The sequence below is a fragment of the Mustela lutreola genome, chromosome 7 (assembly GCF_030435805.1).
Source record: "Mustela lutreola isolate mMusLut2 chromosome 7, mMusLut2.pri, whole genome shotgun sequence".
Taxonomy (NCBI): domain Eukaryota; kingdom Metazoa; phylum Chordata; class Mammalia; order Carnivora; family Mustelidae; genus Mustela; species Mustela lutreola.
Window position 1 is genome coordinate 65011580 of NC_081296.1, and position 12638 is coordinate 65024217.

At 38.0% G+C, this 12638-nt stretch overlaps 1 protein-coding gene across 3 annotated transcripts in view; it reads right to left on the bottom strand.

Annotated features, from left to right (window-relative positions):
* Window positions 1-1502: 1502 nt before the first annotated feature.
* Window positions 1503-12638, bottom strand: part of RASGRP1 (RAS guanyl releasing protein 1) — an 82397-nt gene continuing 71261 nt past the window's right edge. For all 3 annotated transcript variants that reach the window (XM_059181127.1, XM_059181124.1, XM_059181126.1), the window contains exons 16-17: window positions 11873-12258; window positions 1503-4006 (exon numbers count right to left, since the gene is read on the bottom strand). In XM_059181127.1, coding sequence (XP_059037110.1) covers window positions 3872-4006; window positions 11873-12258 — 521 coding nt within the window. In that variant the 3' untranslated portion in view covers window positions 1503-3871. The remainder of the gene's footprint in view (window positions 4007-11872; window positions 12259-12638) is intronic.

Sequence of the window (12638 nt, forward strand, 5' to 3'; positions counted from 1 at the left end):
AAGATTTCCTTGTAACTTCATAGGAGTGCTGTTGAGTTACCCACTATACTCACTGTAAATCTTACCTGATTTATCATTCCTGGAATCCTATTGGAGCTGGAACCACTCCTATTTACATATTCCTATAAACTTCACTCAAATAAAAAACAGGGTGATCTAGACCCTAATATCTTATTCTTCCCTGGAAGGTAGGCTTTTCATGATACTCTTTTTTAAGAAGAATTTGTTTTGTAGAAGAGTGTGCTGAGAAGTATCTAGACTAGCAGTAGGCAGTTTGGGGCTTTGATATCAACAGCCATAATGTGAAAATGTTTTATAAATTGACTGCAGTACAAATGCAGAGTATGATGAATGGTACTTTACAGTTTCCTACAATCTAAACCTTTTTATGGGCCTCCTCTTCATTCCTTTTTGCCTAGATCTCAGTTTCATTTTTCCCCTATTACCTCATTCCCTGCCTTAGTCTAGCCTTTGGTATCTTAATAGCACCTACAGACATGACTTAACTGAGAAATTCTGGATTAAAGTAACTAACCTCTTACCTGGACCTTATAAAGAATATGTGTCCCCATCTATTTTACACATAGCTCTCAGTAGAAGAAGGGACCAGGTGTTTTCTTTGAACCTATGGCCTTGTGTTCTGTAGATCAGGGAAACCTTGGTTCACTAAAGAGAAAAAAACCTTTCAAACAAGAATGCTTAATTACCTATATTTATGTCAAGAGAAGGTATGATGACCCAAAAAAGGTATGATGACCAGGGAATCTTCTGAGCAATGAGATTATACCTTATAAGGAGCACAGGATAGATTAATTTGGGATGGAATCTGGGGATGGAAGAAAGGAGGCAGTTTACTCTCTCCTTCAGTGTCAGGTTGTCAGTGTGACTTAATTTGTATGAAGTGTTAGGAATTGCCAAAATGATAAATACACCCACATCTGAATGTACCAGAATGCATTCCATAGTGGAATTTGAATGATTGAATTTACCCTCTCTCCTCATTGGTCAGGTTTAACAAAAGTTGGCTGGGATTAAGAGGAAGTCATAGCTACCTCTTAATCACTCTAAGTAGTCATGAACACAAATGAATTGCTCTGGGTGGTCTACACTGGACTGAACTGTATTTCAGTGAACCAATTTCACGTACAACTTCAAAGTTCTAAACTTGCTAGTTTTCTTAGAACTGTTGAATTAAAGACGAAAGCCACAGAAAGACAACCTTACATTTGTCTCCATTCTTAAGTATTTATAGGCTTAATATTTGGAGATTGCTGTAAGTCCTTATGCAGTAAGAAAGGAAAAGGTTGAAAATTTCTATACTGTTACTTCATATTATAAGAAGGTTTAGAATAACTTAAATGAATAATTAGTTGCTTTGCTTTTCCTTCCAGGAAAACCCAGTTTGGTTAATAGAATAGGGAAGTGGTGTCAGCTTGGATTTTAGTAAAAATTCCAGAGAAGCTTCTACATATTCATGAACTAGAAGAAACACAAGACAGCTATTTGGTAGGGATCCTAATGTCTTTTATCATATAAATATTACACAAAGAAAGCTTACATTATGTATTAAAAAAAACCCTTTACAATCTGTACACTTGTTTTTTCCTTGCATTTCTTTTACATTATAATCCTTAGACAGAAATTCACAAATGGTCAGTAAAAAGGCAAGTCAGTTACCAAAGAAAATGAGAAGTGATGTTGCTGTTGACAAAACAAGATTTGTCCTTGTTTTGATGGATAAATGTAGCACAAACTTATTTCAAGTCAAGTCCTTATAAGACAGAAAAATGTGTATCCTAGGCTTGACAATTTTTTTCCAGATTATTTCTGTAGATACTACTAATCCCATGTAGCTAGTGCAAATATTAACTTACACGCTATTCGTCTTTTGCCCTTGCTGGACTGCAAAAAGTTGTGATAAAACTATTCCTTTCTGTTCATTTCAGTGGTAAATTCTGGAGTGCTTGAGACCCTCTAGCCGTATTAATTTAACTGATTAAGGGAGCTCTGACCTTTGGAATTCTAGAATTATAGATTATGTACACCTGAAGTGTATTTTGGATGGAGGGTAAGGAGAATGAAAACATTTGTGTCACATGTCTATGTTTATAAAGAAATTGTGCTGTACCACCTTTGGTCTGTATCAGAGGAAAAGAATAATAATGAAGAACATGAATTTTAGAGATTATCATAAATTCACATTTGCTACTTATATGGACAAAGTACATCTTAACTTGTATACCAGGTGATGGACCTACGCAGCCTGCTATGGGGATTTCTGAGTTTGGAATTAGGAAAGGGTAAATTTGTGTGTAAAGTAATTCTTTAAAACACTAACTGAAAGCTACTCACTAGTTTTGTCACTAAAGCTCAGTACAAGGAAGTATGCAAATGGAAACTGGTCTTTCATCAAAGAAACTTCTCAAATGATCTGACTCCTCCAAGGAAGTTACACTGTATATATACTTTGTATTCTGAATAAGATTTGGTGTTGCTGGCTTTAGGTTTCAACCTTTTAATTGTTGAGATTATGTTCTTGGCAGTTGGTCAGCTTGCATATGAATTTCAAGTCGGCTTGGTACCAAGTTTTCCAAGTATGGAAGGTAAGTTCCGCTTAAAAAGAAAATGATTATATGAACTTTTTAGAGAAATCAAGAGTGTGATAAATTTTATAGATCGGCAGTTTGTAAACAGTTGTCCAGACAACTAACTGAGCCCGTTTATCCTTAACCTTCATTAATAAAAAAACTCCTAGGACTCTTAATTGTAATTTTGCTTAACAGTACATTTTACATTGTGAGCAATTTATGTATCCTGTAACAAGCTAACTTTATATTTGTGGATTTGTGTAAATGACAAAGTTGTTTAATTCATTTCCATATTTTATAAAGGAAGAAACAAAATTCCAAGTCACATGCATGCTTGATATTATATACACGTAATATATACATATATACACGCTCTCAGGTCTTATTGAAGCCTCTCATCCAACTAGCTTATTTCTAAATAATATTAATAGTGAAGACAGTACAGCACAAAATCAGTTCAAAGTAGTTACTTCAAAGAAAAAAAGATAAAGATGGCACATGAAAAGTTAAACGGACTCTTTCAAAAAGCCATAAATTCCTAATTCTATCCAGTGTAGATATACAAGGACAAATACCATGTTAGCAATAAAAATAGCTACCTGGTCAGTCATGTATTAGGTGGTATTAGCTATGTTTCCAGGTTTTTAGTTTGCCTACTTATGACTGTGAGACTAAAACTGTGAGATATCCTCATGTGAGTATGAGCCTAGTGAGGAAGGAGTGGTAGAAGGCTAATTGATTAGATATCTGAGGTAGTGAAGTGGGAACCAGATTTGAAAAGAATGCTGGAATACAGAGGAAGTGAATCTCTTTTGGGAACGTGAGTATCTTCCCATTGTAAGCAAGCTTTGGATGGAACAAAATAAATCCTTCAGTTCAAAGAAAACCCACAGAAGGAAGCAAATTGATTTTCCAGGGATTTTAGTTCTGAGGAAGTAGTAGTAGCTACACAGGCCACATAGGAGAAACAACCTTGTCAGAAATCTTGGTCATGTATTTATCAAGCTATTGGTATTAGTGCCGGGGGTGGGGGGAAATGTTTATGGTGTGAATGGCAAAAATTCTGCATTCTTCAGCTTTCCTACCCATTGATTCACTGACTGAAGACAGTTTCACTCATTAGGAGTCTTCTAAGTAAAAAAAGGGTAACTTGCTTTTCTGTTTTAAAGTACCCTTTTTATATAACTGATTGATCTAAGGTTCCCCAGGTGTTTGTGTTACTCATTTTACTTAAGAGATCTCTGATACATTCCTCTACACATTGTGATCCTTCAGTTTCCGGGCTAAGAACAGTCACTGTGATCCATTTGAGCTAAGACATGATTTTTGCTTGCAAGTTGGAGGGTTTCTATTTTCTTCTGTGCATATTTCAGTTGGATCTTTAGAGCATCATTATCTGCTTTCAGGGTATTTATTTCCTAAAGGGAAGGAGATGAGGTATGTTAATAAAGCAGCAATGAATAGCAAATCAGTTGCAATATTGGAAGTACTACACTTGATTGGCATTTTCTGTTCACTGTGGCTGAGAATTAAAAACTATTTTCAAGACATTTATTTTGCTCTGAATAGAAAATAACAAGTTAAATATCAAGTGAGCATGTGCAAACAGCAGTTAGTTTTTGTTATCATATCAAAGATGGCTAGCAGGCAGAATAAACCATAAGAGGGGGATATAAAACCTTCGAATGCTATATAGCGAGAGACCTCAGTTCTGAGGTATGAAAACAGTGACTCAGAATACTGTCATGAATATTATAGTTCTTTTAGTCTTCAGTACCCCCCCAACAAGTCACTGAAAACTAATGGACTCCTTTGATAAAGAATTTTATCCTACCCCCTAAACTGGGATTTAATTATCTAATTTTCTGAGCAGTTGACTTACAGGCTATTGCGGTTTTTAAACTGAATTATGTCTAGCCTATGACATAGTATAAATTTAAGATATACAGCAGGTTTTAAACTGAATTATGTCTAACCTGTGACATAGTATAAATTTAAGATGTACAGCATGTTACTGTGGTATGTTGTAATACTGCCATTGTAAAGACAATACCTTTCATTGTTATATTATCCTTTTTAATAATTGGAATAATTAAGTTCTGGACTCAACAGGTTTGAGGATGATAATTCAGTATTATCTACATTCATTGTACCATGCATCATATCTTTCAGGCTTATTTACCACTTGTAAGTTGGTACCGTTAAACAACGTCTGTACTTCCTGTCCTTTCCCTGGTAACTACCATTTTATTTTTTATTTTCATTTTTTAAAGGTTTTATTTGAGAGAAAGAGAATGAGCGAGAGAGAACACAAACTGGGGGAAAGGGCAGAGACAGAGGGTGAAGCAGGACTCCATCCCAGGATTTGGGGATTGTGACTTGAGCTGACGGCAGAGGCTTAACCAACTGAGCCACCCAGGTGCCCTGTAACTACCATTTTAATCTGTTTTTGTAAGTTTGGCTTTTTAAAATTCCATATATAAGTGATGTCATACAGTATGTGTCTTGCTCTGCCTTGTTTCACTTAGCATAATGTGTTTGAGGTCTATTCATGTTGTTGCAAATTCCCTTCTCATGGCTGAATGATACTCCATTGTGTGTATGTATGTGTATATATACATTTTTGTTGTCCATTCATTGATGAGGTATAGACACTTGGGTTGTTTCCTTATTTTGGCTATTGTAAATAATGCTGCAGTGAACATGGGAGGGTATCTTTTTGAGTTAGTATTTTTATGTTCTTCAGCTAAATATCCAGAAGTGGAACTGCTGGATAATATGATAGCTCTGCTTTTAATATTTGAGGAACCTCCATGCTGTGTCCCATAGTGGCTGCACCAGTTTGCATTTTCACCAACAGGGCATAGGGTTTCCCTTTTCAGCACATCCTAGCAAGCACTTGCTCTCTTGTTTTCTTGATGCTAACGATTCTAACATGTGTGAGTTGATAGCTCATTGTGTTTTGATTTGCATTTCCTTGATTAGCGGTACCGAGCATCTTTTTTATATACCTGTTGGCCATTTGTATGTGTTCGTTAGAAAAATGTCTCTTTACTCTTCTGTCCATTTGTTGCCATTAAGTTGTATGAATTCTTTACATAATTTGGTTATAACCCTTAATCCGGTTTAGGGTTTGCAAAAATCTTCTCCCATTCTGTATATTTCTTTTTTGTTGTGTTAATTCTTTTGCTGTGCAAAAACTTTTAAGTTTGATTTAGTCTCTTGGTTGAAGAGACTATTCGTTCCACCTTGGGTGCCCTTGGTACCCTTATATTATCTCACTGTATAAGCAAGGTGTGATTCTGTACTCTCTATTCTTCCTTTGGCCATTGTGTTAGTTTTTGTCTGAGTACTGTACTGATTTTATTACCATAGCTTTGAGTATACTTTGAAATCAGGAAGTCTGATCTTTACCTGTGTTCTTTTGTGGTTCCACACAGATTTTAGGGTTGCTTTTTTCCTATTTCTATAAAAGAATGCCATTGGTATTTTAATAGAGATTGTATTAAATCTGTAGATGGCCTTGGGAAGTATGGACATTTTAACAATTCTTTGGGTCATGAACATGAGATATCTTTTCATTTGTTTCTTTCACTTCTTTGGTCAAATATATTCCCAGTATTTCATTGCTTTTGGTGCTATTGTGAATAGGATTGTTCTATTTCTTTTTCAGATATTTCATCCTTAGTGTGTAGAAATGCAGCTGATTTCTGTATGTTGATTTGGTAGCCTGCAGCTATACCTAAATTTTTGATTGGTTCAAACAGTGTTTTGGTTGTTTTGGCAATTTTATATATGCAGACTCATCATCTGTAGATACTTACACTTCTTTCCTGATTTGGATACTGTTTCTTTGTCTTGCTTAATCACTCTAGCTAAGATTTCTAGTAATGTGTTGAGTAAGAGTGATGATAGTAAGCCTCCTTAAGTCTAGTTTCTGATCTTGAGAAAAAGTTTTAACTTTTTTCCCACTAAGTATATTATTAGCTATGGGTTTGTCGTTTCGGGCCCTTATTATGTGGAAGTATGTTCCTTCTATATCCAATGTTTTTTTGTTCTTTTATTTTGAAAGGGTGTTGTATTTGGGGCACCTGGGTGGCTCAGTGGGTTAAGCCTCTGCCTTAGGCTCAGGTCATGATCTCAGGGTCCTGGGATCGAGCCCCGCATCGGGCTCTCTGCTTGGCAGGGAGTCTGCTTCCCTTCCTCTCTCTTTCTGCCTGCCTCTCCGCCCTTGTGATCTCTCTGTCAAATAAATAAAATCTTTAAAAAAAAAAAAAAGGTGTTGTATTTTGTCAAATGCCTTTTCTGCCTCTATTGTGATGATCATGTGATTTTTCTTTTGTTTTACTAATGTGATGTATTACATTCATTGAGTTATGTATATTTGTTTATGCTTGCATCCAAGGGATAAATCATACTTGGTCATGGTATATAATGAGGTTCCCTCATCATATATTGTATATCTTGGAAGTGTTCCTCCTCAATTTTTTGGAAGAGTTTGAGAAGGACTGGCGTTTATTCTTCTTTGACTGTTTGGGAGATTGCACCAGTGAAGCCCAATGTTGGTTGCATATATGTTACAACTGTTATATCTTGCTAATGTAATATGTTGATGTATCAAGCCTTTTACCATTATATAAAGACCTTGTTTTTCTCTTGTTAACATTTGTGGCTTTAAATCTGTTTGACTTAAGTGTGGCTATGCTCCATTTTCTTTGGACTTCTATTTGCTTGGAATATCCTCTTCTATCCCTTTACTTTGAGCCAGTGTGTGTCTTGAGAGTCGAAATGAGTTTCCTGTGGCAGCACAGAATTGGTCTTTTTTTAATCCATCCAGCCGCTCTGTGCCTTTTGACTGGTGAAACCAATCCTTTTTTTTTTTTTTTTTTTAGCATGATTACTGTTATGTAAGGACATACCACTGCCATCTTATTCATCTTACTTGCCTTCTGGTTGTTTTATATCTCCTTTTTCCCTCTGTTTCTGCTTACCCTTCTAAAGTGTGATTTTCCATAGTGAGTTGAGTCTCCTAAAAATTTTTACTTCAATTTAACTAACATATATTGTATTATTAGTTTTAGAGGTAGAATTTAGTGATTCATCAGTTGCATACAAGACCCAGTGCTCCTTACATCCAATGCTCTCAAGGCCCATCACTCACTCACTTCAACCCTCCTCGCCTCCAACAACTGTCCATTTGTCTCCTATAGTTAAGGGTCTCTAATGGTTTGCCTCCCTCTCTGTTTTCCTTAAATTCCACGTAGGAGTGAAATCATATGGTATTTGTCTTTTTCTGACTGACTTTGCTTAGCGTAGTATCTTCTAGTGCCATCTACTTCATTGCAAATGGCAAGATTTCATTCTTTTTGCTTTGTGATTATCATGCGGCTTACATGTAAAACATCTCATAATTAAAATAGTCCTTTTTATCTTGAAACTTTATAGGTGACCAAAGATAAAGTGCTGTCTCCACTCTTTTATTCCTTCCCATATATATATATATATATATATATTTATATTATATTTATTTATATTATTATTATAAATATTATTCCTTCCCATATATATAATATTTATATATATAAATATATATATATATATTTAAAGATTTTATTTATTTGACAGAGATCACAAGTAGGCAGAGAGGCAGGTGGGAGTGGGGGGGAGGCTCCCTGCTGAGCAGAGAGCCCGATGCGGGGCTCTATCCCAGGACCCTGGGATCATGACCTGAGCTGAAGGCAGAGGCTTTAACCCACTGACCCACCCAGGCGCCCCCCCTTTTATATTTTTGACATTATAATTTATCTTTTTATGCTGTGAATTCATTGAGAAATTATAGTAGCTATAGTTACCTTTTAATGTTCCTTTCCTAAGGCCTTTCTCCTACAATTAAGAGGTTGAATACCTCATTCTAATATAGCTAGCTTTCTGATTCTGCTTGTTTCTTATCATTGCTGGTGTATTGTGTACTTTCATTAGCGTTTATGTCACTATTTAGCATGTTTTCATTTCAGCTTGAAGAACTACTTTCAGCATTTCATGCAAGGCAGGTCTAGCAGTGGTGAGCGCTTTCAGTTTTTGTCTGAGAAAGCCTTTATTTCACATTCATATCTGAAAGGTGACTATTGGATGACGTACTCTGAGCTGGCAGTTTTAATACTTTGTCATTTCACTCTCTCATGGCCTATAGAATTTCTGCTGAGAAACCTGCTGAGAGTTAATGGGGTTCCTTCATAGTTTTCCTTTTTTTCCTCAATTTTTAAGATCCTTTCTCATTGGCTTTTGACAATTGCATTATAATCGGGTGGCACCTGGGTGGCTCAGTCGGTTGAGCATCTGCTTTCAGCTCAGATCATGATCCCAGGGTCCCTGGAGTTGAACCGTGCTTTGGGCTCCCTGCTCCTCAGGGAACCTGTTTCTCCCTCTGCCCTTCTGCACCATTCATGCTCTTTCTCGTTCTTTCGCTCAAATAAAATCTTAAAAAGTAACAATAACTGGGTGGTCCATTAGTTTCTTGGACTTGTGTATGCTCCAATTTCTTCTCCAGGTCTGGGAAATTCTAAGCTATTATTTCTCTAAATATGCTTTCTGCTCCTTTTTCCTTCTATATTTTTTCTATCATAATGATAGTTCTTATAGGGTTTCTTCACTTTTTAAAAATCCTTTGTTTTTTTTTGCCTCTTCACAGTCATTTCTAAGTTGCTAGTTCTTTCCTTGATCTGCCTTATTTCCTAAACTTTCTAGTACATTCTTTATCTCATTGAATTCTTCAGCTCTAGAATTTGGTTCTTTTTGACAAAGAACTCCTTCTGTTCATTAATTTTATTCCTTAGTTCACTGAATTACCTGAGTGTTTCTTGTAGCTTGCTGAATCTCTTCATAACAGCTATTTTGAATTTATCAGTTAGACCCCAATATTCCATGCCTTTGAGTTTGGTTGCTGAAATTCTTTTCTGTGATACGTGAGTTTCCATAGTGTCCCATGAAATGTGCCTCTGCCATCGTATTTGAAGTAGCATATACCTCTCTAAGTTGTTTACTTTGTTACCATTCAAGAGACTGGCAGTTGAAGTTCTTTCAGTTTTCATAGGGTGGCCACATAATATAGCTAAGTTTTGGGTTTCTTTTTACCTTAGCTGGCTCTGGTGCTGCACTTGGGAGTGTGCATTAAAAAAGCTGGTGTCTAGAGTGCTGGCGGCAGAGGTGGAGGGCTGCCCATAGCATGATAGGGGGATCCTCAAGTGGGGGTACTCCCAGAGGTCCATGGGCAAACCTGAAACCCCAAGGTGGGGGGGCAGTGGGGAGAGGAAGGATGTGTTCCTTTTGCCTTTTGTTATTCTTGTATCTGTTTCTTTCCCTTCCTTCCCCCATTCCTGGATGTCCCTCCTTAGAAACCTGAGTGCTGCTGGAGAGAAATGGGTCCCTCCAGCTGTAGCCTGTGCTGTCAGGGGGGCAGTCACTCACCACTTTTGCTTTTCCTGTCCTCTGTGAGGGAGGAAGCCAGTGCATTGCAGTGTCATCCTGGGGAGGGAGGCTGAGTCCTAAGATTCTCCTCGGCGTCTGCCCCCGAACTCTACGTGGTCTGGCTCCACTCCTATGGTGCCCCAGCTGGTGGGACCTCCCAAGCTTGTGTATCTTTCCAGCATGTCTGACCTGGTTTACACTTTCCAGAGTTGCTCTTGCCTGATCATGACAAGATAGGGTGGAGCAGGCTCCCCCCTCGTTTCTGGGCACAGGCAGGTATAGATCCCCTGGGTGTTCCATGAGGTCACTTTTTTTGGTTATGAATAACCAGTTTGTTGTAAATAAAAGGGGAGAGTAGAAAGATACAACTCCCCTTGCCATGATGATGTCTCCAGTCTATGAATCTGGTTTCTTACGTTATACCATATTGATTACTCCCTCCCTGCAGTGGTAAGCAGTTTCTGGGTAATAGGAGTTGTTTCTTAATGGAAATTATCTGGATTGCTATGTGCTAGGTAAATGCGTTCCATGATAACAGAGTAATTATTCAAGATCTGGGGCAAACCATAGAGAACATGGACTCCTGGCCTTGTATTTTACAGAGGACTAAGCCAGGCACAGTATCTCTGAGATTAGAATCACAAATCTGTGTCCCCAAGATGAGTTCTTATAAGTTGCCTGTGGCAGTTTCTACACCTGAAGAGAAAGGGCTTTGTGTAATCCACATTTTGTCACCTTCTGATTGACTTATTAAAGCAGGTCTTAAAAAAAAAAAACAAAAAACACTCAGCCAGAGAATACCTTTCATCAAGAAAATTTGTTCTTTTTTCCTATATTCCTCCTACTATTATGTTCTTTGTTCCAGGCACCAAACCAAGAGTTTCACATGTATTATCTCACTTGTTTCTTCAACTATTTCTGTATTTCAGTTTCTAGGAGTCTGACGGGGAAGGTACAACACTAAGAAAAACGCAGGGAATTCTGAGGCCATTTTGGGCAATTTCACTATGTAGTATGTTGAATTATTTAACGAATCCTAGCTAGGTGGTTGTTGGTTTTCTGTTTGTACTGCTAACACATTGCTAACCTTGACATTTTAGAAAAATCTATGATGAAGTGGATCTGAGCTTCCCTATCATTGGTAGGAAACCATCTGAGCCAGGACTCACCAAGAGCCCTGTACGCCAAACAAAAAGTACATTAGTAATTTTCCCTACAGAATTATTTGGGCAACTGCCTATTGTCCCCTTTCCTGTCCTCCTCTTTCATTATGCTCTTTTCTCTAACCTTGGAACCATATTCCCAAATTTGTGTTCTTCTTCTTTTCTTGATAAACTTTTTTATAATGCCTTTACGGGGCCCCTTATAATTAGGACATTGTAAGCTGCACAGAAGAAAAAGCAGCTTCTATAATTGTTTATAGATTATATACAGCTGTTTATATGCACTTGCCAGATACGGTCTAATGCATATAGAAGATTTGCACATTCTTCGATGTGTTTGAGTTTCATTTAGAAAAAAAGGTGTGGTGTCAGCACCGTAAAGCTGATCAGTAGAAACTAGTTTATTCCTCAAAGCATCTACTTTGAACAGACTTTGCGTCCCAGCACCAACACTTTGAAAGGGCAGTAGGGAGCCTGGTATATCTTGTTCTACTCATGTAATGTGAGACATGGCCTCCACTGGTTTGAAAGAAAGCCAGAAGCCTTTCTTTCCTTTTTTGGTCTTCTTAACCAACCTGATTGGAATTTTTAGCTTACATATTCTTCCCTGGTTTAACCCCATTTCTCTGAGTCTAAAAGAAAAGAAAAGGAAGGTACCTGTTCCAGCTCTTGGTAGGTTGGAGGTCTGAGATGACGGAGATCCTCCTTTGACTTTATGAGGGATTCTTTGTTTTCCCACTTGACGAAAGCCCGCTTTCTGATCAAGACGGGGCTGGGGCATGGAGATGTGGGACTTGGAAGCACATAGAGAGTATCCTGGGCTGTCTTCCTTGGAGAGGACAGCCTAAAGGAACTGGAGGGGGCCTCAGTGCCAAGCCAAGGCAGTGATTCTGTCTGGGTGGCCTTGTGGGCAACAGTTCTCTTTAGCCGAACAGAAATCTTCTGTGAGGACACTCCCATGAGCATGATGGTCCGATCTTTACTTTCCTCACTGTGTTCCACAGTCTCCCCATTAGGAAATGTGAAAGGTCCTTCCTCAGGAGCTGTAGAAAGATACATGACGTATTAGTACTCTATCTCAGAAAAGCAGACTCAGGATTGACCTGTTACTTTCAACTGAGACCCTTTTTGTTGCTATAGGAGTTCCATGGGTCCAAAGTGGATTCCTTTTCAGGCACCCTCTTCAGGGAGTGAAGGGGCCTGAAGTCCAGGGGCTTTTGCTGGTGAAGCCACGGCCACTGGTGCCAGGCTACATCTACCTTGAGGACAGGACATTTTTCTATATGCACAAAGGTTGCCTAGAAGATTTTGGTTTCTGTAGATTAGCTGAAGTGAGGCCCTGCTTCAGTGCTCTAGAGAGAAATGGTCCATGCAGGTTTGCTGTGGACATTGGAATGTGGTAGCTCTCAGCATTCAAATTTTG